Source organism: Excalfactoria chinensis, chromosome 9 (genome assembly GCF_039878825.1).
Source record: "Excalfactoria chinensis isolate bCotChi1 chromosome 9, bCotChi1.hap2, whole genome shotgun sequence".
Lineage (NCBI taxonomy): Eukaryota > Metazoa > Chordata > Aves > Galliformes > Phasianidae > Excalfactoria > Excalfactoria chinensis.
This window is the reverse complement of record NC_092833.1, coordinates 18,136,679-18,161,086: the sequence shown is the minus strand read 5'-3', so window position 1 is coordinate 18,161,086 and position 24,408 is coordinate 18,136,679. Positions and strand designations below refer to the sequence as shown.

The 24,408-nt window shown below is 49.7% G+C and overlaps 3 protein-coding genes across 9 annotated transcripts in view; 2 read left to right on the top strand and 1 right to left on the bottom strand.

Annotated features, from left to right (window-relative positions):
- The window catches only part of SCHIP1 (schwannomin interacting protein 1), a 103,262-nt gene extending 101,909 nt beyond the window's left edge, over positions 1-1,353 (top strand). For all 7 annotated transcript variants that reach the window (XM_072344063.1, XM_072344067.1, XM_072344064.1 and 4 more), the window contains 2 exons: positions 292-385; positions 701-1,353. In XM_072344063.1, the coding sequence (XP_072200164.1) occupies positions 292-385; positions 701-752 (146 nt within the window). In that variant the 3' untranslated portion in view covers positions 753-1,353. The remainder of the gene's footprint in view (positions 1-291; positions 386-700) is intronic.
- Positions 1,354-7,273: 5,920 nt separating this feature from the next.
- Positions 7,274-9,060, top strand: IL12A (interleukin 12A). Its single transcript, XM_072344726.1, has 5 exons — positions 7,274-7,471; positions 8,265-8,372; positions 8,473-8,514; positions 8,608-8,712; positions 8,893-9,060. Exons 1-5 carry the CDS (start codon positions 7,277-7,279, stop codon positions 9,058-9,060), a joined length of 618 nt encoding a protein of 205 aa, XP_072200827.1. The 5' UTR covers positions 7,274-7,276.
- Positions 9,061-11,147: 2,087 nt separating this feature from the next.
- On the bottom strand, positions 11,148-21,844 carry LOC140256138 (uncharacterized). The gene is made up of 16 exons (XM_072344439.1): positions 21,777-21,844; positions 19,819-19,850; positions 18,606-18,659; positions 18,053-18,124; positions 17,533-17,562; positions 16,287-16,337; positions 16,144-16,187; positions 15,982-16,031; positions 15,447-15,667; positions 15,122-15,372; positions 14,346-14,480; positions 13,876-14,014; positions 13,667-13,720; positions 13,464-13,547; positions 12,813-13,085; positions 11,148-12,224 (listed from the first exon to the last, which is right to left on the bottom strand). Exons 1-16 carry the CDS (start codon positions 21,803-21,805, stop codon positions 12,208-12,210), a joined length of 1,536 nt encoding a protein of 511 aa, XP_072200540.1. The 5' UTR covers positions 21,806-21,844; the 3' UTR covers positions 11,148-12,207.
- Positions 21,845-24,408: the final 2,564 nt, after the last annotated feature.

Sequence of the window (24,408 nt, the reverse complement as noted above, 5' to 3'; positions counted from 1 at the left end):
CTCCAAAGGATCCGGGGTTCTTCCCCAGCATCTCCACCTTCCCTTGTCAATGATTAATTAATCTTAAAGGAAATGTCTCAGGTGGCTGTAGGACAAGAATAGCCCCAACACGTTCATTGGGCTGCTCTGCAACTCTGTAACTGCTCGTGTTCGTTAATTACCGTCCCTCCTGGCAGCTCCTGCTAGGGATGTGGAGCTGCTCATGCCTGTGGCTGAAGCGCTGCAAAATTCCTCTCCTTGCAAACCTCCCCCTGCTCAGCGTGAACTCTCCTCCTCTCTCCCCGGCCCCAGGCTTGAACGAGGAGCTGGTGCAGCTGCTGCTCATCCGGGATGAGCTGCACACGGAGCAGGATGCAATGCTGGTGGACATCGAGGACCTGACCAGGTGAGGGATGGGGGGGAGCATGGGCCATTTGCCCCCGCTGTCAGCCTTTGGAGACCAGAAAGCCAGCAGGAAAACGGGCATTGCCACAGCTATGTCCATGCAGCAGCTGCATGGCTTAACCCCATCTGTAGCAGGAAGCAGTGGGGACTGTCGCCACCATGGTGAGATGCAGGTAGCACGGGAGGTTGGTGGGATCGGGGTGTGGGTGACCTCAATCCCACAAGAGCAGGATGTGGGGGGAGGTGTGGGCCTGCAGAGTGCCGCTAGCACACCTCCATGCTTCTGCCTCCTCATAACCAGGCTTCTCCTTCCCAGACATGCCGAGAGCCAGCAGAAGCACATGGCAGAGAAGATGCCAGCAAAGTAACCCCAGAGCCCGTGGGAGCAGAGATGGAGCTCGCCTGTCCCTCGCTTCTGTGTCTGTACACGTGCTGATGTCCTCGGTGGCGCGCAGCAAATCAGTGTTAGTCCTTGGTCGTGTCCGAAGCTTTATGTCCGGTGATTGGCCTCTGCTTCTTAATTTATTTTAATTATTATTTTTTTTCTTTTTTACTTGTACCACTCAATATCAGGCATTTTAATAATATTATTACAGAAAAAAAAAAATGTACAGTACTTATAACATGATAAAACGTGGCTGAGGAGAGAGGGCGGTTTAACTTTATTTTTGTTGGCTTAGAGGTTTTACGTTGGACGATATTTTACCATTGACTACTTTTTTATTCTTCACTGTAGTTTTAAATAAAGAGACTGTACTTGACGGTGCTATACAAGTCCAAAAGACATGCCTGCCTCGTAGTGACGTCGTAACCTTCGGTAATATGTACATTTTAATCAGTTTTCAACATTTTGTGAATGTTGACTACCTGACGTTCATTTTTAGCCGTGCTATTAACATTCAGTTGGGTTCAAAGAGTTACCTGGAAAGTTTTATGTATAAAGATGTAAAATAAACATTTAAAAACTTGTTTCATATGACACGTCTTTTTGTTGGCCAGTGGTTGACTCGGTGATGTCCTCAGCCAACTCAGTGTGCAGGGCCTCCTTTGTCATCACCACACAGAGCCAAGCACGTACAGTTGTGCACAGAAGACAGGATTGTTGTAGAGTTATTTATCTGTAAGCTCATCATGTGTGTATGACACGGACTTAAGCTATTCTATACTAGCATTCAGCAGGCCCTAATATTGTGAGTACTGTTAGGCCCTGGCACACCCAGTAGATGTTTATTTTATTATCCACACTGAATATCTATATGACTCACCTGTCTCAGAAGTTTAGAAAAAGAAAAAAATCTATGTTGAAAACCTTCAGCAGCATATGAAATGTATGCAGTATGGCAGCAGCTCCCCTCCGCCTTGGGGCTGCCCCCCGTGCCCTGCTCTGCTCTATGGGCACCGTGTCCCTGCTGTGTTCTGCTCCCAGCAGTGGGGTCCTTTGCTTCCCACATTTCCATTATCCCCCCAACACCATGACAAATTCCTCTTAGCAAGGTGTTCGGCTGACAACTGATTCGGGGTGTCTGCAGCAAAAGATGAGACACAACCAAATTCCACCCCCCACCCGCCACGAATGTATTTGATTAAAATGACACTTACTGTTGTTCTTCCCCTCCTTCCCCCGAAACAAGCCAGGTGCTGAGAGCTCCCTTGTCATTTCACAGCGGTTTGGGGCCATTTTGCCACGTTGTGCTGCTCCAATAGCAAAGGCTGGCTCAGGTGGGAGCGCCCGATGTTTGCCTGCAATGGAAACTCCTCTTATTTAATTTGCTTTTTTGGAATCTATGCAGAAAATATATATATAGATATATATAATAGTGGGGGTGTTCACTTGTCAGTATCTCCTGTTGTCTTGCTGCTGTGACCTGCATGTGGCAATAGCTAGCTGCTGTTGTATTCCTGCTCTGTGCTTTCACCTGTGAGGCCAACCCCCCCCATGGGGTGCAGATGGGGGGGCTCAGCCCAAAGCCCCCCTGCAGAGCTGCTCAGCAGGAGGGGCGGGTGGCTCTGCTCACTGATAAGTGCCTTTAATTCTCTGGAGGGAGCAGGCCTGTGGGCACCCGGCACCAGGACAGCCAGCGGAGTGTCCATCTTCAAGGGTTTGGTTTTTAACTAAAAAAGATAAAATAATTCTAAAATATATATAGTATTGCTGGGTAACTGCATCTTAGATCTCTGTCCAGTGTACTACGGTGTCATGCAGGTGTGTACAATGGCAAAGCTGTGGAATGAATGGATTAAATGATGTTTTTGAAAGAAATGTGCCTTGCGTGGTTTCTGAACTCAGTCCTCTCAGTGTGCCCAGCCCCGGCACCAAGATTATGCCAATGTCTGCGGGATGTGCCCCATCCTCGGGAAGCTGGGGGGGGAAGATGGAAGGCATTGCTTCAGTTTGCATATCAGGGCACCTGACACCGACACGTACCTACAGCAGCCCTCGAAGCAGACAGCTTTACTTTGGACTGAAACACAGAGATGCTCAGTGAGGCTGAGCTGATGAGGCTTGAACACCCTGGAGGTGGATGGGGCACTGGGCAGCCTGGTCTAATATTAGATCCAGAGGTTGGTGGCCCTGCCTGTGTCTGGGGTTTGGAGCTTGATGATCCTTGAGGCCCCTTTCATCCCAAGCCGCACAAGACGTGCTCTGTCCCCCAGTGCTGTCCCACTCTTTTGGCCTTGGGGGCAGTGGCTGCTTCTGGCACCAGGGGACTTTTGTGGAGCACAGGGGCTCTGAGGGATGTTTTGCTTTTATTCTGCCTTAGCTTTTATCCTTCTATGAATGGATCATTTACATGGTTCCACTTAGGACTCCTATTATCGGTACTGTAACTGTGGAGCCAAATTCCCCAAAAGCTCTGGGTCAGACAGTTTCATTTCATGGGGTGACATCAATATGAGCAGTCAGAGACAGTTTCTGTTCTGAGAGTAGCATCACCCATCAGGATACCCAGCAGCCCACCCCATTGTGCCCAAAATGTCCCAGGTTGTAGGGACACCCAGAAAGGCACAGACCCCAACTCCTGCAGGAGAAACAAAATAATAAGCCACTAATTTAATGCAATTCATTTAATTCCGTGTGCATGGAAACAGGCAGATGCTGTGTAGCTACCATTCATTTCTGCCCTGTTAGTGTCTCCATGCCACCACCATGCTCCCTTGGGCAGCAGAAGCTTGGATTGGGAAACAGTTTCAGAGCCTGCTTTGTAGTTACTGACATACATAAGATCATAGACACATAGAATGGCCTTAAGGGTCAGCTGTTTCCAGCATCCTTCTATGGGCCAGGTGCTCCCCAACTTTAGGGCCCCATCCAGCCCAGCCCCAAACACCCCAAGAAAGGGTCAGCCCCAGCTCTCTGGGCAGCAGTGCCATGGGGGGTTCTTGTGTTGTTTTTGGTCTTCCCTGTGAAGATAAAGCAGCACTTAGGGCTGAGATGTGCTTTGTAAGCCAGATGCTTCCTGCCAAGCACATTTTACTGAATGGGTTCCCCTTTTTTCTCCCTTCTCTTTGCATCCCCCGAGCAGCACTTTCTGCACAGCATCTCCCTGAGAGCTGGGGGAACTTGGGGGGAAAGCATGGAGAACTGCAGCACAGCACACACACATCCTTTGGCTTTCATCTTTCCATTGCTCAAAGGGAAAGGACGGCGGGGTTTGGGAGGGCTACGTGCTGCAGGGTCCCAGGAGGAGCAGCACAGAGGGCATCCCCAAGGAAAAGCCACCACCAGCACTTACAGTAGGAGCTCGCTTCCCTGCAGGAGCCCAGAGCAAGGAGTTTCTCTTCCTCCTTATCGTAAAGCAAAGTGAAACCCACGCATATGGGACCCCGCTGCCAGGCCGGGAACTGGCCCCTCTTCGTGATGCTCAGCCCTGAGCTGCTTCTGCTGGCTCCTTTGCCAGCTGTGCTGAGCTCACCTTGAGCTCTGCTGTCACCAGAGACCCTACGGCCAGACAGACAGCCTGCAGGGACAGCAGCCACCACACTCACCTCACCCCTGGCTTCCTAACAGCAGTGCTTTAGGGGAAGGAGCACATCTTCAGAAGAAAAGTGAAATATACAGCAAGCTCACAAAAAAAGGGAATTGCAGAGTTTCATGTGGATCAGCCCGGCCGGCAGCAGGAGGCGTTTCCAGGCAGCTGCCAGATGTGGGTGTTGGGGCTGCCCCAGGTGCCAGCTCCATCCCCATCCCTTTATTCGTGCCCACATTTACCTCTCTCATGGGGATGAAATGTCTCAGTAGCAGTGTGTCTGTGCCCAATGTGCGCAAGGGCACATGTCTGGGTGCCCGGCCATACAGCTGCGCTCACCGCCCTCCACAGTTAATACAACCCCATCTGGCAGTTCAGGGCCACAGAACCTATGAGAGGCAGAGAGAAAGGGACGTGAATGGGAAGAAAAAATGCACCCAGAGAGCAGAAACAGTGCAGGGTGAGTGCCAGCAGTTTCCTGCCATCCAGGCAGCAATGGGCTCTTCCAGCTGTTGGCTTCTTTGTGTGGGACTCAGCATTAAGCCAAAAACCTCAGGCTCAGAGCAGCCTCACCCCCATCCCCGACCTTTCCCATTTTCTAGCCTGCTCACAGAGCAGCTCTCCCCCTCACACACCTGCACTCATTATCCAAGTCCACCAGAAGCACCTGTGTCTGCCTGGTGCTCACTCCCAGCAGAGCCGTGGGGATCAGCTACTGGAGTAGGAACCTTCCTAATAAATTATTCAGAACAATAGAATGGTCTGGGTTGCAAAGGCCCACAGTGCTCATCCCCTTCCAACCCCCTGCTGTGTGCAGGGTCACCAACCAGCAGCCCAGGCTGCCCAGAGCCACATCCAACCTGGCCTTGAATGCCTGTAGGAATGGGGCATCCACAGCCTCCTTGGGCAGCCTGTTCCAGTGCGTCACCACCCTCTGGGTGAAAAACCTCCTCCCCAGAGCAAAAATAAAATAAAACAAATTTTCCATGAGAGAAATCTTCCACGTGTTCTTGGAACTGGGAGAAGGACACCAACTGTTCCACACAAGCATTTCTCACTGCAGCACTGGGCAGATCAGAGAACCATAGAATGGATTGGGGTGGAAGGGGCCTTAAGGAACACCTGTTTGCACCCCCTGCTGTGTGCTGGCTGCCCCCCTCCCCATCCAGCCTGGGTCTGAGCACCCCCTGGGGTGGCTGGCAGTGCCTCACTGCCCTCTGGGTAAAGAATTTCCTCCTAACATCTGACCTAAACCTCCCATATTTCAGTGTAAAGCAATTCCCCCTTGTCTAGATCTTTTTATGTAGCTGTGATTTAATTTATTGCTGCTTTACTATATATATATATATATATATAAATGCATAATTATGTATGTATCTGTAATTATTACACAATTATAAGCAATTATAATTACAGGAAATAGGGCATTCCTACAAACAACCCCTGCCTTCCAGTTGAGTACGCGCCCATGTGCAGCACAACCTCCATACAGGGCTCTGGGATTTGGTTTGTAGGAAGGAAGAAAGGAAGCCAGCATGGCCACCAAGTGTCAGTGCCACTGCCTCCACTGTTACTGGAGCCACCGTCCAGTTGCCCTGACTGCAGAACCATTGCAGTGCTACAGACTCAGAATGGCATAGTAGAACTGCTTAAGTGCATAGAAGAGATAGGCCTGCTCTGCTTTAACAGGACAAGCATCATCCCACCTTGATAATCCTTCCTCTGCCTGATGAGATCAGCATCTGAGACTAAGACATACTATGTAATAAAAAGCACACGGGCTTTCCTGTTTTAAAGAACTTGCTTTCATTTTTTGATGCAGCCGACACAGGGATATTCTCATTGCTAGGCCCTAATGCCTTGTGCTTTGCTTTGAGCCAAACCTAAGGGAAACATTCCCTATGTTCCCAACAGGATGCAACACACAGTCAGTTGCAGGAGGGCAGGAAACACACAAAAGTGGCACAAATGAGGCTATTTGTAAACCATCATTTGGAGCAACACATCTGGTAGGGCACTGGGACAGCTGCCCAGGGAGCAGAGAGGTCACCATCCCTGGAGGTGCTCAGAACTGTGGGGATGTGGCATATGGGGACCTGGTTATGGGCACGGTGGGGTGGGGGTTGGGGACCCGAAAGGTCTTTTTCAGCCTCAGTGTTTCTAAGGGTAAAAAGCACAGCCTTCAGCTCAACATCAGGCACAGCAATGGTCAGCCAAAGCTCAGTCAAAAGGCTTCAGTCAAAGCAGAAAGTCATACACCAACATTCTAGCAAAGCATCTCTTGACACACCACCCCCTTCTTAGGGGAAATAAGATGTCCATTAAAATAAAACGAATCTGAAAATTCAACATAAAGAAAGCGCTTGATTCATCCTGCTGCTTTCTAAGTACATAGGAAAACTCCCACTGACTTCATGGAAAGTTCACCAGGGCCCTTTGGCGGGGCAGGGTGGGCGGCAGTCACGTACAGCACGAGCTAATGGTCAAATCCTTGGTGCCCCAAAGCCACCAGACTAAGGCAGGTTTCCTGGTGGCTTAGTATGCACTGCTATCGACAGCATCTCATCGTTATCATATTAAAGACTAGAAATGGAAAGCTTATTTAGGTGTCAGACACATGCTTTAAACACTTCTCCCTTTAAAGCCATTCCCCTTGTCCTGTAGCTATCAGACAGCGTAAAAAGTCTCTCCCCATCTCTTCGTACGCTTCCTTTGAAGGCTGGCAGGAGCTCCCTTTAAGCACTGAAGGGCAGCCCCCCTCTCCTGTCCCCACACTGCCCCAATGCCAGGACCCCACGGGATTCCCAGCTCTCAGCTCCCCGAGACACCAATAAAAAGGGGAACTCCTACTTCTCCACCAGCATAAAAGCAGCACAGCCCATACAGCAGCCACTGATCCCACATCAGTTTCATTGGGCAGAGACATGGCAGAGCACAGCATCAGCACTGGGAGCAGAGCAGCATGGCTGGGGGTCGGGCACTGGGTGCTGCTGGCTGTGCTCTGCCTCCTGCTGCCATCCACACAGGCATTGCCACCTCCTGCACACAGCCTGGCCAAGGGACTCAACTGCTCCAGGGCGCTGCTGGCCGCTGCCAATGAGGCACTCGTGCAGGTGAAGGTATGAGAGGGGAGGGTTGGGAGGGTTGGTGCATGGGATAGTGCATAGCCAGGAAGGTGATAGGTTGGGGATGGTGCCCAGAATGGTGGGGATGGGCTGGAGATGATACATACCTAGCAAAGCAGAAGGGCTGGTGATGGTGTCCAGGCAAATGATGCGTTGGTGAAAGCACCCAGGGTGATGAGGATGGGCTCCTGATGCTATCCAAGCAAGAGAAACGTTGGAGATGGATCCCAGGAAAGCAGGTAGGTGCTCACTCAACTCAGGGAAGGCTCCTTCTGAACTCCCAGCTGGACTCTGTAGCTGCTCGTAGTGCCCGCCCACACAATCAGCAGCACCTGTGTTTGCACAGGTGTCTCTCTCAGCTCTCCTCCACTGCAGCAGGGTGGTAACCAATTGGACTGCTTACTTTTCAGCAGCTGTTTCTCTAATGCCTTTGCAGGACTGGCTCTACAGACACCTGCTCCCAAGCTCCTTGCTTTTGTATACCGGTGCTTTGGCTTTGCTGTTACAGAGCCCTTCTGCCCCTCAATCCCCTGGCAGCAGCACCAAGATGAGAGTTGCTGCCAAAGTCCCCCGCTAAAGTTGCAAGCTTCATCTCAGAGCAGCACAAAAGAAAACCACTGCAGAGTTTCCCAGAGTTGCCGTGCATCAGTGAGCACCGCCTCTGTATTTTCTTCTTTTCACTTTCTAGTGCTTTATATTTAGCACAAACATCACATCTACTGATTTGGAGATTATTTGCTGTTTTCTGAAGCTGAATCATTTTCTCTTCCCCCCCTTTTAAACACAGAAACAAGGGATACTGGGATTTGAATGCACCCTTGAAGAGGTTGATCTTGAGGATGTCACCAACAGTCAGATCAACACAATAAAATCCTGCACATCTGAGGATCCGGGGGTAAAACCAAAATAACCAACTTTCAGCATCATGTTTTCTCCAGCAGCCATATAACACATTGCCACTAAATGAACCTGTATCATTTCCTCTTTCTTTGCAGCCTGGAAACTGTCCAGTACTGGAAAGCTCTACTTTAGATAGGGTAAGCTGTGAGCTTCTATAAAGAACCCTTGTTTGGCACTTTGAGCACTTAGCAACAAGTTGCAGCATCTCTTATTAACTCTGACTTTTGCAGAGCAAATGCCTGCAGGGGATCTATGAAGACCTGAAAACCTACAAGGCAGAGCTGGGGAACCTCAAGGATCTGAGGGTGCTGACATCCATTGATGACATGATGCAAGTGAGCACTTCCTTTCTGCTCTTCCCATCTTTAATGGGGGTTCTAGGAGCAGCGTTGTGCTGCGCAGTTAGTCACCGGGGAGCTGGGAGTTTGGGAGGCCGATACTGGTTTTCCTAAGAGTAAAACTGGAAGATGTTAAGAGCTTGTTTGTCCCCCCACTGACCTCCCTTCCCACCGCAGGCTCTGCAGCCCCACAGCCCGGCCATGCCGCAGCCCTCGCCCAGCACCACCCTTGGCTCCTTCCAGGCCCGCATGCGGCTCTGCGGGGTCCTGCACGCCTTCTGCCTGCGTGCCATCACCATCAACAGGACGCTGGGCTACCTGAGTGCCCTCACTGCAGAGACATAAGAAAACGCAGCAGCACGGAGGTCCTGCTGTACAGTTACTTATGAACCATGCTGTGCTGTCAGTGCCTTTTAAGCTATTGCATCCGAGTTCTAAACCTGGGGCCAATAAGCTCTATTGTAGAACGTTCTCAGGTGACTGAATGCTCAGCTATTATTTGTCTTCGGTGTTTTATTTATTCATTTGTAAGTTCCTGAAATGGACGTTTATAATAATCCTGGTTTATTTATGATGATGCTCCTTATTTATTCTATTTATTGTCTAATAAAATTGAAGCTGACATAAAAGCTGCAGTGACCTTTTTTTTGTTGTTCCTTGAGATATCACACACCTCAAGGAACACGACATATCCCATCCTGTTAATAGGACAGAATCACACTGATCAGACTCCTGGTGTGTTTTCTATTCACAGAATCATTATGGAAAAGAGCTCTGAAATCCCCAACACAACCCCAGCCCAGCCCACCATGCCCACATCCCCCAGTGCCACTTCCCTGTGGTTCTGAACACAACCAGAAGTGCTTGACCACTCTTCAGAGAAGAAACATTTCCTAATATACCCACCCTGCTCTCAGATAAGCTGAGAACCATGGCACAGCGAGGGGGTCAGATCTAACACTCCTATTTTACTCATTCCTCACAGCAGCTGTGCTGCTTGTAGCTTTGACTCTGCAGGGGGAGGGGGGGGAGGGCAGTTTGTATCAGGTGTGTTAAAGTTGCCAGGTGCTGCCTGACACACACATTTTGAGAGCAAAAGGTTTCAGTTAGGAAGCAAAATCAGCTAGCTTTGCAATAAGGGCTCCTTTAGAACTACTTGTTTGTTCATTGCTGGAGCCACATCACAGACTGAAGTTGGCTGTGCTGACAACCTCTTGTTGATGGCAACATACCTCCACACTCCACAGCTCACATCTGATCCCTGCTGTGCACCCAGGCAGCTGGCTACAGCCTTTTCCTTCCATCTCTTCCATCGCAGAGACAGTCTTCCTCTCTTCTTGCAAACCCATTTGACGTTGCGTGTTCAGAGATTCATTTTTAAGAACCTGGCTAAGAAATAACCACCAAGGATATGCAAACATCCCTGTTCTCAGGGCCGGAATTCAGAAGAAATGAACCAATTGGGTAGTGAGCTCAGAAAGGTAAGGCATCATACCCTCCAACAAAAGCATTTGGCATTGTGATTTACCATCTGCACTCACTAGAACCACTTGATAGTGCTAAAACTAGTACTGATATTTTGGGAAATGTATCCCCCTAATGCTCTTTATTATTAAATAGTTTCATTATTTAATAGGGCAAAGCTGCAAAATGACACCTGCATTCCTATTATTAGTAGCTGGGTGTTGCACATGGAAGACGACAGCTGTTTAATCACTTCTTAATGTACAGAGAGAAGCCCCTGTCACTTGGAAACAAAAGCTGAGGCTTCAGTTGGAAACCCAAGTAGAGATGCTGAGACAGGCACCCTCCCACTCTCTCCTCCAAGCCCACCCCTGCTCTGCTGGCTGACAGGGGGTCTCTCACCACAAAAGCAGAGAGAAAGAAGCAGCTGAATTGAAAAGCTGTAAGAGAAGTGAAAACTTCAGCAGCAATGAGAGGAACCACTGACCAGCAGGAGCCTGCCTGGAGAGATGGGGACACTGGCACTGCCCCAACTGCTGCATGGAGGATGGCTTAAGTTGGAAGGGATCTTAAAGCCCATCCCATTCCAACCCCATGCTATGGGCTGGTTGTCCCTGACCAGTTTGGGCTGCCCAGGCCCCCAACCAGCCCACCCCTGTGCACCGCCAGCTCCTCTGGGTGAGCCACCCCACGTTCTCAATGGCAATTCTCATTTGTTTGCCTCAAGGGCAGCTCCACGATGTTCCTGTGTCCCAGTGTGCGTTCCCTAAATCCTACACCGGCAGAAGAGCCCACAAGGGATGCACACATCCCCAAAAAAGGGCCTGACCAGAAACACCGTCTGAGCAACGAGGGGAGCACAAAGAAGATGGTTTGTGACACACAACCAGCAGACAGCCGTTAAGAGCTGTATCTCAGCAGACAGCTAAAAGCAAAAAAAACAAACACATTAAAAGTTACACATAAGTAGCCCAAATGTTCTCTTTTTAATCCTTATATTTAAAAGTAGGTTTGTTTGCTTTTTTTTTCCATAAACATACACAGCATGAGATGATGAAAAGAATCACGTGTGTGCAAACAGGACACTTTCTGGTCATCATTCTGTTCAGCAAGTAATGTTATTTTCAGACCTTTTACAACTGCGTGCTACAGGTCCTGCCCTCAGGATAACAACCAGCTTGGAGACTCTGATTTTCTCTATTTTAGCTTAAGCCCCCCCCCTCCCCTTCTATTCAAGTTAAAATTAATCATGTAAAATAATAAAAAAAAGTATAAAAAGTTCATAGTACAAGAAAATCATACAACATTAAAAAAGAAATCTCATAAAAATTGAGACAGACTGTACAGAGAGAAGAAAATCCCACAGAAGATTCAAAGCTGCCCACAGTTCTTAGTGGTGCTACCGTGAAAGTGGTCTTCGGGTTTAAGAAACAGAACCACGGCCCAACATGAGCGCGTGGGGATATAATATATACAGTGGTTGTGTATTAACAGTGATTCTGCAAAGGAATTTACCTGCAAGTTTAAGGAGTTTCTTCCCTGATCCTAAGCATCTTTGAGCAACACGATGTACCTCATGATTTTGACAGTTTCATTATTTTAAGGGGACGAAAGTTTTGATACAACTTTTCTCCCTCGTCTTTCCCTGATTCAAACAAAAATGTTTCAAGATAACAGTCATATACCTGATGAAGGTAAACCCATTTCTCCCAGTGCTCGTTGTCTTTCAGGATTGGCTCAAACACAACAAGATTCAGTGGCGGCTTTTGGTTTTGGGCACGTCAATCCTGGCACTTCCATCCAGCTGCAGTGACTGGTATCCAAATGTGTGAGTAACAACCCCCAAAAAAATGCTACTTACGTAGGTGCAAAATTTCATTCACATTTCTTTTGAAGACACTCTAAACTTTCCGCTGACTGATAATGATTTGCATCTTCATCATAATGAAATCCCAGGAAAACAGCTTGAAAAGTTTAACCATTTGGGTGGGGAAAGTTCCCGAGCTTCTCATCGGCTTCTCCAACTCATCACTCAGCCAAAAAGCCTGGGGAAATGAGCACGCACAAGCACAGATATTATTTCATCTCTAGAGGTTATTACAAAGGTGAATAATAAGTTCATAAAAACCTACAGCAGTGCGGGGCCATGGCAATAGACATTTCTGCAAGGTTCGGATGAGTGAGGGGATGTCAGCAGTGGTCCTCGCTTTGAAGCCAGGTTCCTTTTATGGAGAGTAAGGTGGGAACAAAGTTTTGCTGGTTCCAAAGCCAGAATTTATTATTATTTCTTTGGAGTTCTTATTTCCTCTTTGGGCTCCCTCACAAATACCAAGAATTTGCCTGGGGATACAATGCCCATTAGTCCAAGGTCCCATTAGGTCAAGAGGATTAGGTCATGGTCAAGTATTCTGAATGTAGGCAGGAGAAAAACATTACTCATTTTATAACATCATTTTCCGAAGGGAAGTAGGAAAATGTCACAAGAAAGAAAATTGTCATTAATATTAGAAGGGAAACACTGTTGAGCTACACAAGAAAATGCGTACTGGGTATTTAGCAAACTCTCTGACGTGCACTCTTAAAACACATCTGAAACTCAGTGATGTAACTGCACAAATACAACAAGCTGGTACCTTCTAGCGCTTGCACTATTTCATACGACACTTTTTCACGGAGCCTGTTGCACAAGGCTTGTGCAGTTCCATTGCTTTGCTCTCTGTCTCTCCACTTGCTTAACATCAGAAATTTCTGGATATTGACTTCCTCTTCGTTTGCTTGTATCTGCTGAATGTCTTTCATTTCCATCTGAAGACATTCAATGGCAATTTCTTTCCACTCCACGCCAAACAACTTTGCGATTACCATCAGCTGTCGGTCGGTTAGCAAGCTTCCGGATTTAATCCCATCTGAAAAGACATAAAACAAAATTCAGATCCAATACTGATCATCTGATTAGACTTCTAATTTAATGACTCTATGGATTCTGTGCGGTGGACATGTAACAGTGGGGATACTATTGGCAAGGCAGACAAAACTGGATTAACTGCAGTCAAGCACTGCAGAAAATCACCTGAAGAACTATGAAGGCTCATAAAGACACCAAGTACTGAGTAACTGCAAGGTTATGTGGACTAAGCACTTTTCCCTTCCTTTACTCATAAACCGAAGTTCTGAGTGATGAAAGCTCTCCCTCTGGTGGCTACACGCACCCATCAGTAAATATCTACACGGTTATATTTGCTTATATCCAGACCTGGCATTTTAAATGGTACAGAGATGCTTACCTGTATAATTGTTAGACCTCTGCTTTTTGCTACAGTGTTTCTCTTCTTCAGAAAAGCTGTTGGTTGATTTCCTTCTTTTGACACCTAAGGAGCAAAGCAGAATTGATGTTCACTCATTCATTCCACTTGCGTATCACTTGAGCAACAACCGCAACCAGGGCTCACAGAAAACAATGAACTGAATCAACTTCAAGTTGACTTACTGCTTGGAATTCTTGTTTGCTCATTTTTGTTCTGATCATAATGTATCCAGTCACCTGGAAAACAGTTTTCAAAGAAAAACAAAGGGTGAGGTCGGAATCCCCACTGCTGTGATGGAGTTCAATGAATTTCACCCACAGGCAGCACTACACCCCAACTCATGCTTCTTTACAGCCGGAACAAACTGCTAGTCAAAGCACAACATGCTTACTTTCTCTTAGTTTTGCCTTCCATACAACTGCATCTGAGTCCAGTTCAACCAAGGATAAGGTGAAATCATCAGGTTTCTCAAAATAGACTTCAATGTAACTTTTCAGCTTCAAAAGAGATCCATCAACAAATTCAATTTCCTGTAAAACAGCAACATTTTTTAAGCAGACTTTCATCCAAACAGAAATTAAACTGGAAGGATATCCACATCCTTCCAAACTCTGGTCTACCCGTGGATGTAGACCAAATTCTGGTCTACCCAATGTTTTGCCATTGACTCCAACAGTGTAAGGACTCCATCCCCAAGCTTTAGGTCTCTAAGAAGCAAATGCTTTCTACAGTGATGGCAAATGAATGTGAGAACTGCCTTCACAGCCAGTGCACGCAGCAGGAATGCAACGGGAAAGTATTTTCTGCCATGTTTCAAATCAAGCTGTGATGCACCGAATGGTGCTTACACCGAGAACTTACCTCTGGAGTTATTTCAGCTTCTGGTTCACAAATTAATCTGTATCTCTTTCCGTTCTGCAGTAATTTCTGGCACACGGGGGGCTTGTCAATTTTAATGAATTTCTTCTTGGAATGTTTTACTGCTCGTGATATATCCTGAAATTTTAAAACCATGATAGATTATTCCTGTCAGTAAAGGAACTTATATTTACACCCCACATTGCTCCTCACGGCTCCTTGGGTCCTCCTCCACCCACCCATACAAAACACTGCACAGCACAAAACACTCCATAATGAACACATAACTTGTGGGGATAGTGAAGATTCCTTGAAAAACAGAGAATTACGCTACTTCAGTGACATCAGAAGGGCTTCACAACCCAATAGGAAGCAGCTGTTATTAGCTGCTGTCCCTTCCCATACCGGTCTGTGAGGGGATTGGTGAGAGGACAAGTGGTCCAAGTCCTGAGATCCACAAATTTTCCAAGAATCTCCCCTTGGACTCACAAGGATAATCGAGTCCAACTTCTGGCTCTGCACATGAACACACAAATCCAAACCCTCTATGTAAGGCCGGTGTTCAAATGCAACTTGAGTTCCAGCAGCTTCAGGCCGTGCCCACTGCCCTCCGGTGAAGAACCTCTTCCTGATTTTGATGTCAGGATGTATTTTCATTTTTCATACTTCTCACAGCAACATGTGAACAAGCAGGTGGGCCAGTACAGCTGCTTACATATCAAACCCTTCCCTTCATATTCAGCCTACAGTGAGAGAACACCTGTCATGGTGAACCCTACCTTGATGAAGGAGTCGTTGTTTGTCGCCACGTAGACCCGGAACAGCAAGGAGGGGTCGTCATCGATGGCCTTGTAGAGGATGACAGCTCCGTGGTAGAGCAGGGGCTCCTCGCTGCGGATGAGTGGCCCAACAGGGGACAGTGAGCTGACCAGCCATCGCACATGTGAGGCCGAGAAGTCCGTGGATGGCTCAATGGCCGCACCAGCACCCTTGATGTGCAGCACCTTGAAGGCCGGATGGGAGCCACCATCTGTGGGGACACGTGATGGCACTGTCAGCACACACAGCGTGGTCCAGCCTGCCCTCCTGCATCACAGGACTCACCGCCGAGGCAGAGGGAGTGCGGGAAGGCGATGGAGGTGAGGGCGGAGGGCACCTCGCAGCGCACGTCGAACAGCGGGCCGCCCACCACCCATGGCGGCTCTACCAGCCCGGCGTATTTGCTCCAGGACAGCAGGGAGTAGTTGATGGTGACCGCCTTGGTCACCTCAAATATCAGGCCGGTGACGCTGCACTCATATGTGCCTTCTGCATCCAGCTTCATCCTGCTCGGACAGACCCAAATAGTCGCTAATGAATGACTGACATTTTAATCATTTACAATTATTAGTTAATTATGGCAATGAGGTGCACAGGAAGCCACCCTGAGAGCTGTCAGACAAGGGCCTACAGGCAGCTGGCGTGAATTGCTTATTTTTCAAGATTTGGGGGCATCTTTCTTTATTGCTATAAGTGTATCTGTGCAGCAATTTTTTTTTTTCCCCACTTAATTCCAAGGGAGAATTATCTTAATGGGAACACCATAAACGTATACCCATTAAACATAAACGGATACCATTAAAACAAAACAAAACCATACAAATATTGTCCTCCAGAAAGCCTTCTTGGGGTCACTTGCTCCCTCTGGGCCTATAGAAACAGATAGAATGAAAATACACATTGAAGAAGCTGGTGAGAAAGCAGCATTACAATTTGCAGGTTCTCTCATGCAAAACGTGTGGCTTTCTTTCCCTAAACTTACATTTTCTTTTCTGCAGTGCTCACAGTGGGGCAGGCAGTCCGCTCCTAGTGAGAAAACAGGAAAATCAGCTCATTAAAACCAAAGTAATTAAATGCTCAGGGGAAAAAAAGAATTAAAAAGCAACACCTTCATAGTTCTCTTACCATCGGATTCATTGCAAACTGGCTGTGATTCTTTCTTTTCTTGTTCTTCATCTGCATAAGGAAGTGTTAAAAGCTCTCATTAACACTTGTTAATAGTGAAAGATCTCACTGAGAAGGGCCACCTTTCACACAAGAGAAAGGACAACAGGGACAGAATGGGGACAGCTGCCTCTGCTCCAGGCTCTGCCCATTCCAGCTTTATGGGATTTGCAGTGTTTTCACTGCTTCTGCCTATGGAGGTGTACAGTGATGCACTGTGCAGCAAATCCATCCTATAGCCTGCAGGCAGCACGCTCTGCAAGGACAACCCGCCCATTCCATTCCCCTGCTTTAACAAAGGAATACTAAAGAGAGTATTCTCCAGACTACAGTGTCTGTGCCAGCTCCACACAGCCTGGGCTTGAAGCTGGGCACCCGGATACGGGATTTGTCAAAAGCTCCAAACTTGCCCACAGTTTTCAAGGGGAAAAGTGAAGACCCATCTCCAGGACCTCTGACTCTACCCAGCACCAGCTCCAACTACTGAATGGAAGATGGGCACCACCTCCACGGTGAGAAGGGAGCCACACTACAGCAGCACACTTGTCCTCCTTACAAAGGTTTAAAAACGCCTGAACCCACCTCACCAAACCCCAGCACAAAAGCAAGCGAGCAGAGCAGAGATATGGGGCAAAAGCTTTTGGCCTGAAGGGTTGAATTGTGCAAAAGCAACGGGTAGAGCTCCTGCCAGGAGGCATTATGAAATGCAAACAGCACCCAGCAATTGCAGTCCTTGCAGGCAGGCTGCCCAAACCAGCCTGCTACATCAGCACCTCCCAGGTAGGCAGATGGGAGAGAGGTAGAAAATCCATTATTATCTGTGGGAAGCGTCTGGAAAACATCATGGAAATACCCAGGCAGTGAGCTGGATCCCAGCCTGGAGCACAGCTATTTTGGGCATGGAGCAGCAGCTGGGATTGCTCCGAGCACTGTACAAGAGAGGAAGCAGGGCTGAGCAGCGCGGGCTCTCTCTGGCAGCACTGTTAATTATCAGTGTTTTGCACGCCTCCATTCGTACCACGCATGCGCTCTGCCTGCACAACGGTGCTCTTTGCAAGCATTTGTGCCCTGAGGAGCAGAGGTCACCAGCTGTGCCAGCACCCGGTCACTGCTGCACGCCCTCGTGCATCCTGGTGCAAAGCACTCATCCACATCAGCTCCCCAAAGCCTCCAAGAGCAGATATGGTAAAGAAAGCAGCACACTCACCTGACCGCCTGGTGTCCGACTCCTCTGTATCTGATGAGAAAAAAGCGTTCTAATTATTTAGTAAAGACGATCGATGCTGGGTGAAAGCAGAATAAATAAGCTGCTCGCGGTGCAACCCACACGAGTGGAAACCCACAGCCTCCTCACCACCAACAAACGCTTCCTTCAATTCTGTTCCCGTCCATCCTGTTTTGCCACTTTTGCTGCCAACTGTTCAGCAGATTTACATCCTCTTTGGACAACGGCTGTAGTGTACAAACATCTGCACGCATTGTGTGCGTGAGGCCAATGCCACACGAGCTGCTGCCCCCCATTACTGCACAGCTCAGTGCTGAGTGACTATGAAATAATGCACTCACATAAATACCATTCTGCTTTTCGACATTCAGTCACTGGCTTAACAGTTCTGCACAATAACTTGGAGACTACTCCCAAAGGGGGAAGGAAAAAAAAAGTGGTTTTAAACTGAATTTACATGTTCAAAAGAGAGAAGACACGTGAACTGCAATATAATGCCCACCTGAGTCATCTTCTGAGCTGCTGCTGGAGCTGCTGCTGGAGCTGCCAGAGCCACTGCCGGAGCTGCCCTCCCCTAAACAACAGGAAGAGTTAAAGAAAGTGGTGCCAACAGTAACTAAGAGATGCACTTACTGTTTAAGTTAGGTAAGTAAGTTTGAATGCATTAATCCGGTGGGTGTTAGGTAACATGACACAGCAGTTAGGTAACATGACACAGCAGTTAGGTAACATGACACAGCAGTTAGGTAACATGACACAGCAGTTAGGTAACATGACACAGCAGTTAGGTAACATGACACAGCCATGCTCAGGTAGTAGAGATCAGCATCAGAGATTTGGAGTCACTTGGAAGGTACGTGTGATGCTCAAGGTGCATAATTTTGATGTCTGATGTCCCGAACAATCTGAAGCTGTCCTGGAGGTCCCTGCACCCCCACGTCCTGTTCCACCCATCTGAACTGCGGGGTTTCCCATGGGACAGGCACCCTCATGTGTCACGCTCATGCTGGGGGTGGGGGAGGGACAGGGGGTTTTCTGGTCCCACAGCCGCTCACCTGCTGGCAGCTCTTCTGCACAACCCGCACTCCCCTCGCAGGAGGTCTCCAGTTCTGCAAAAGAACAACAGCCGTGGGTTACACATGCACATTTTGCATGAAAAAAAGGAACTTCTGTGCACCTACAGTCAAAGCTCCCTCGCCTCCAGCGTCACATTTTACGCGGGCTCTGTGCAGAAAGAGCTGACTGAGCCACTGCCATCTGTGTGTCAACCTCCACCACTTCCTTGAGCACCAAAAATACAGCAGCTTGTATTGCTCCGAGTCAAACTGCAGCTGGGTTGGTCTGCACGGCCGTGCAAGGGCACAGAGGGTATGCAGCCATGCAGTGGGAGGGCAGAGGGCTGCAAGGATTGGAGGGAGGGGGAGGAACAGACAGATGGACACCATCCCATGCACCCACCAGGGAGAGCAGAGCAACTTTTTGGCCATGAGGGCACAAAGTTTGCACCTGTTGGCCACCTTTGCAGAGCTCCTTTCCAGCAGCTCAGCCCCCAGCCTGGACTGATGTGAGCAGTTATTCCTCCCCAGCTGTAGCCCCATCAGGTTCCTCCCCACCCAACTCTCAGCCTGTCCAGGTCTCACTGATGTGCCAGCCACCCCTCCCAGCTCCATGTCATCACTGTAAGAAGTGGCAATGAGGGACATGGTTAGTGGGTATGGCGGTGACAGGTTGACAGATGGATTTGATGATCTTAGATGATCTTTTCCTTAAATTATTCTGTGATTCTATAATTGCCAGCCAAGAGACACACCAGGGGCCAGCATCCCCTGTCCTCCATCCCACCCCAGGCATCCCAACCTCAGCACACACCCCTCAGTACTCAGAGCAGGGCCTTATAGAACAAAAGCCCTCCCTCTATGATCACACATTGCATTTTCTGCACAAGGTCCAGCACTGCTGATGGTGCTCACTGAGCACTCCAGTGTGGATGAACAGAGGTTTGACAGTCACCTACTGAGCTGCCAGTGCAAGGCCAACTCCTCTCTGGGCACTTCTGCACTATGCAGATAACTGGGAACGGATAAGGAGCAAAGGAAGACGAATTTCAAAAGTAAGTATAATGTCTCAAAGATCCTACCCGTGAAATTAAAGCATTGCACATTGACTTTTCTATAGGCAGTAGTTATTAAATGGTGCCTTTCAATCTGGAGAGTGGGAATTTCTAACACCCAGCCCACTGAAGCTCTTTACTTCTCCAAGTTACTGTACCGTGTTCATCTGCAGAGAGGGATTCGATTCCGCTGGAAGACAAAATGGGAAATGCATGAGAAGACCTGCCAATCCTTTGCCACCTGTTCATCCAAGCCAAAGAACGTGAGGAAACCAAGCAGGTTTTAAGGCAAGTTCAACAGTAACAACAAGGGATGGTGCTTAAAAATACCTCTTCTCAAATGCTGCTCATGGATTTCATCTCCTGCCCTTGTCACAGTGCTGCTGGGGACTCTGACAAAGGGGTTCCCATGAGGGCAAGCCTTGGTCCCCAGCCCTTTTTTCTCTCAGGAAATGAAAGGAGTGAGCAGGAACAGGAGCCTAACCAATAGTCCCTAATGGTTCTCAGCCCTTTGCTCCACGTTCAGGCCTGGAAGAGCAGCAGGATGCAAAAATAATTCCTCTTCTTCAGCAATGTATGAAGCTCAGACAGACCTGATGACCCAGAAGTGGCAAATGGCTCCAAGCTGACCACCTGCTGGCAGCCCATGGCACACCCAGCCATCCTCACTGTCCTTTCTCTCCTGAGAAAGGAATTTACTACTTCCACCTTTTAAGGACCAGACGTGGAAACCCTTCCATGGAGCTCCACAAAGCCATCCCAGAATGCCCATCAATAAGCCAGCAGGTGACATCCATCTGCGCTTCACTTTGCAGTCAGAAGCAAACACCCAGCACGTCTGCCTTCCCAGCAGCAAGAAAATAACCTTTGCAACTTCGGGCTGAGGAACAAGGAGGGGAAGAGGTGGAGCAACAGGAGCAAAACGGAGCTGCTGACGTTGGATGGGGAGTACAGGTGGGAGCTCTGCTGGAGCAGGAACCGAGTTCACACCTGCATCTTGCAACAGCTACACAGACGGTACCTGCAAGGCTGGGAAAAAGCTGTGCAGCTCCAGCAGGTGCTGCCTCGCTGAACAAGGTCTGCCTGCAGCTGGCTGATAGCCCTGCTCTGCACTCCTCATCGGCATCAAAAACATGTCGAGGAAGAGAAATTAAGTGGGGAAAAAAAACCAAAACCGAACCAACCCAGCCCTATTCACTGCAACAGACTTTGTCTGACCATCCATTAATTACGGAATTACTCTGGGGAAGAAATGCAGTTCCAGCTTTGTCTCACATCACGTGAGAGCCGCGCCGTTCTGCTGCTCAGCCCTCCCCGACCAAAAGCAAAACAGCTCAACCACGCTTTGCAAGGAGGAGATAAACATTCTCCTCCGTGCGCCATCACACAGCTGCTGCCAGTTTGGGAGACGGGCAGGGTGCAGAGGGGCTGCTGGGGCGTGGGGTCGGGGACAAAAACCCACTGCTGGGAGCGGGGAATGGTGACAAGGAGCAGAAACGCAGAGCGGGAACGCTGTTGGCTCACAGAGCGCTTTTGTCTGCTGGAGATGATGCTGGGGATGGCGGGCGGCAGCATGGCCGAGCCCTGGTCTGGAGCGGGGGGTATGGGGAGAAGGTGTAAGGCCGGGATCCTGCACCCCACCACCCTGGGGGCTTCCTAGGGGGAGTGGGAAGGGCGACCGAGGGCTTGGACCTGAGCCAGCAAGAGGGAGGAAGCCATTAATGGGGTGCGGGGAACGGGGAGACGGAGGGTGGCGAGAGGCAGCGGGTGGGGATGGTGCTGGGTGGGGGGCAAAGAAGATGGGAGGATGCTGGGGGATGCAGGTGGGGGACGCGGAGGGGGAGCGCGCCGCGAGGCTGAGGGGGGACGGGAGGGACGCCGGGGGGAATGGAAGGGATGCTGGGGGTGATTGGGAGGGGCTGGGGGCTCGGTTTGGGGGGTCAGGAAAGGAATGAAGGAGCGGGAGGGTCGGGGAGGTGCAGGCGGGGGGTGGGGGCACAGGGACGGGAACGGCGGGAGGATGCACGGCCGGCCGGGGGGAACGAGGGATGCTGAGGAGGGGCCGCGGGGAGGGAGGACCCAACCCCGGTCCCGTGGGGCAGCGGGACCCGCTCACCTGTCGGGCTCCGTGCAGCGGCGGGCCATCGCGGCGGGAGCGGCCGTACGGCGGGAGCGAAGCGCCGCCCCCCGGAGGGAGCGGGGGGCCGGGCCGGGCGGAGGGAACGCTCCGCCCCGCAGCGTGGCGCGGCCCGTGTGTCCTGTGCCCCCGGTTATGGGGAGGGGGAGGTCAGGAGGATGCCCGGAGGGAGCGGGTAAAGGAAGGAAACCGTGAACGGGAGCTCCCCGCTACGAGCCGTCCGCTGCCCGAGCGCTGGCGGCAGGCAGGGCTGCTTGGGTGCTGGGGGAAACGGGAAGTGCCAGCGGCCGGCGTGCTGCGATCTGCCTCTGCAGGAGATGCTGGCAGAGATGCTAATAAAGGACAAGCATAAAAAAGGCAACAGGAAAGGGGGAGGGGGAGAGAAAATAAAACCTAAAACCAGCCAAAACTTGCAGAAGAGCAGCAGGGAAGCGGTGATGAAAACAGGGTGAGATGAGGTGCTGCACCTAAGGAAGTGCTCCTGGAGAACCTGGGCTGCCCTGCATGCAGGGAGCAGCGCACAGCCGCCTGTCTGCTGCAATGGGCACCCACTGCAGCGATGCAGCTCTGTGTGTTGCCCCACCAGGGCCGGCAGTCCCCACACCTGCAGACCTCCAGGCGCACTTCAGACAGACCCTGTGACAAACCCCATCCCCGAGCCTTCCCCATGCCCAGCTGTCCCAGCTCCCAGGTTCTTGTTGCTGTCCCAGGGTCACATTGATGCCCCCAGGCCGTCAGGGCCCTCCCAGCAGAGCTTCCAGCAGTATTTCTAGTCCTGGCCCAGGGCACACCATCATGCTCTCGCCATGTCAGCAGCCCAAACACAACTCTTCTGGACCCTTGCCTTTCCCAACAAAATCCGGGTGCTGGCTGGCAGTGGGGTGCTGTCAGCATCTCTTACACAGCCGGCAGAATGCTGCACTCCCTATCTGCCCTGTGCACAGTGCATAAAAAAGATAAGCTGTATCAATAAACATATCAGTAAAACTCACTCTGAAGAGTGTTCCGGGCGCCCTTGAAGTGCTCAGTTCCCACATTCCGCCATCAGAGGGACAAATGGAGCTGCCTTCCAGAGCTGCTCCAGCACTTAATGCGGAGTGTTATTGCCTTCGAGGGGCTCCGTGATGCTGGAAAACCCCAAATACATGTGTGGAGTTGCAGGAACAAGCTGTGAGGCCTGGGCTGCAAAGCTGAAATAAAATCCATCTCATGCAAAGCTCTGGAAAAGCAACACACGGGTCAGGTGAGCAACAAAGAAGGCTGCGTTACTGCAGGAAATCCCCTGGCAGGGAGCACAGGGAAGTCCAGCCGAAAGGAGGCAGAAAAGGTTTGGTCCCCATGTGCAGGAGCAAGAGCAATGACCTTGTTGTGACATTGTAAGTACTTGCAGTGAGACACAATAAATAAGAAAGAGAAGCAAGACAGAACAGGAGAAATGAGAAAGCGACAACCATACAATGCAGAGACTGAGCTTGTGGTTTTGTGTTTCCCATGAAAGCTGCAGGCACAAAAGTTTCTGCTGTACAGCTTGGGCAGGAGCAAGAGCAGCACCGGTGCTCCTGGCATTGCCCCTGGCTGCTGTTTGCAGTGCTGAGGGCAGCTGTCTGTAGCTGTTACTTTCCTGACTTTTCCCAGACACACTGAGCTGAAGAAATATATGTAGGCAATAAACATCCTGAGAATGATGCCAACACAGAATATTCATAAATCGCCCCTGGGCAGGCCCAGCCCAGCACACATTGCTTACAGCCTCACAGAGCAGCCAGATCACTTCTCCAAGTGCCAGCTCCTGGTCCAGAACACCCCAATCAAACCAGCTCTGCAGAGGGCTCAGTCCCCAAAATAGACTGCTGTTTCAGCAACCCTTTGCTAGTTTGAGCTGTGGTGAAGCCTGCAGTCAGTCCAAGGAGCACATGCATCACTGTGCACCTCAGTACAACAGTGCATGTGTTCCTGCAGTGTATGGGATCGTGAACAAAGGGAGAGAACTCATTGGAATGTATTGAGAGTATTTGAATGTATTTGAATGTATTCACATATTCATGCAGGCAGTTGTGAAAGTGTCCTGTGCCAAGCTGTGGATGTGGGCTGTAGTTGTTCGCTGAGGATAATGTGTTGCACTGTATTGCTCAGTGCCTTCTGATGAAAATTAAGGTCTTTTCATTCGAATGACAAACGTGGCACATAATTTGCATGGGATCCCCTTGCAGTCATTTTAAGCTTAGAATCAGCTGTGCTCAAACTGTGGAGACAGCACCTAGTCAGTCCTCCATGGCCTGAGACTCTTCTTTATCCATCCCTTCACTTAATGCCCTTGTTAGCATCCTGCTCTGTAACCATGTCAGTAGCTTTGCCCAAGTGCTGTCCATCCTATTTCTCATTGCTATGAAATGAGATTTCTCCTCTCCAGCTCTTGCTCAATCCTGAAGTTAAACAAGCTCCTACAAGACCATTATTTATTGATAGGAACAGAAATCAGACCTCCTGAAAGGCAGGGATCAATCTGAATGCTGAAAGCTTCCAACAGCTCTTGGTTCCAAGTGCCCTAACCAATCCCTATAGCTTGATGCCAGGCTGGGCATCACCACAACAAACAGTCCTGGATTTTCAC

Coding starts and splice junctions, on each gene's coding strand:
- IL12A (XM_072344726.1), top strand. CDS start 7,277: ATGGCAGAGCACAGCATCAGCACTGGGAGCAGAGCAGCATGGCTGGGG. Junction 7,472..8,264: donor AGGCACTCGTGCAGGTGAAG/GTATGAGAGGGG, acceptor TTTTAAACACAG/AAACAAGGGATACTGGGATT. Junction 8,713..8,892: donor CCATTGATGACATGATGCAA/GTGAGCACTTCC, acceptor TTCCCACCGCAG/GCTCTGCAGCCCCACAGCCC.
- LOC140256138 (XM_072344439.1), bottom strand. CDS start 21,805: ATGGCCCGCCGCTGCACGGAGCCCGACAG. Junction 16,032..16,143: donor AGCACTGCAGAAAAGAAAAT/GTAAGTTTAGGG, acceptor CTGTTTCTATAG/GCCCAGAGGGAGCAAGTGAC. Junction 14,015..14,345: donor AAGCTGAAATAACTCCAGAG/GTAAGTTCTCGG, acceptor GCTGTTTTACAG/GAAATTGAATTTGTTGATGG.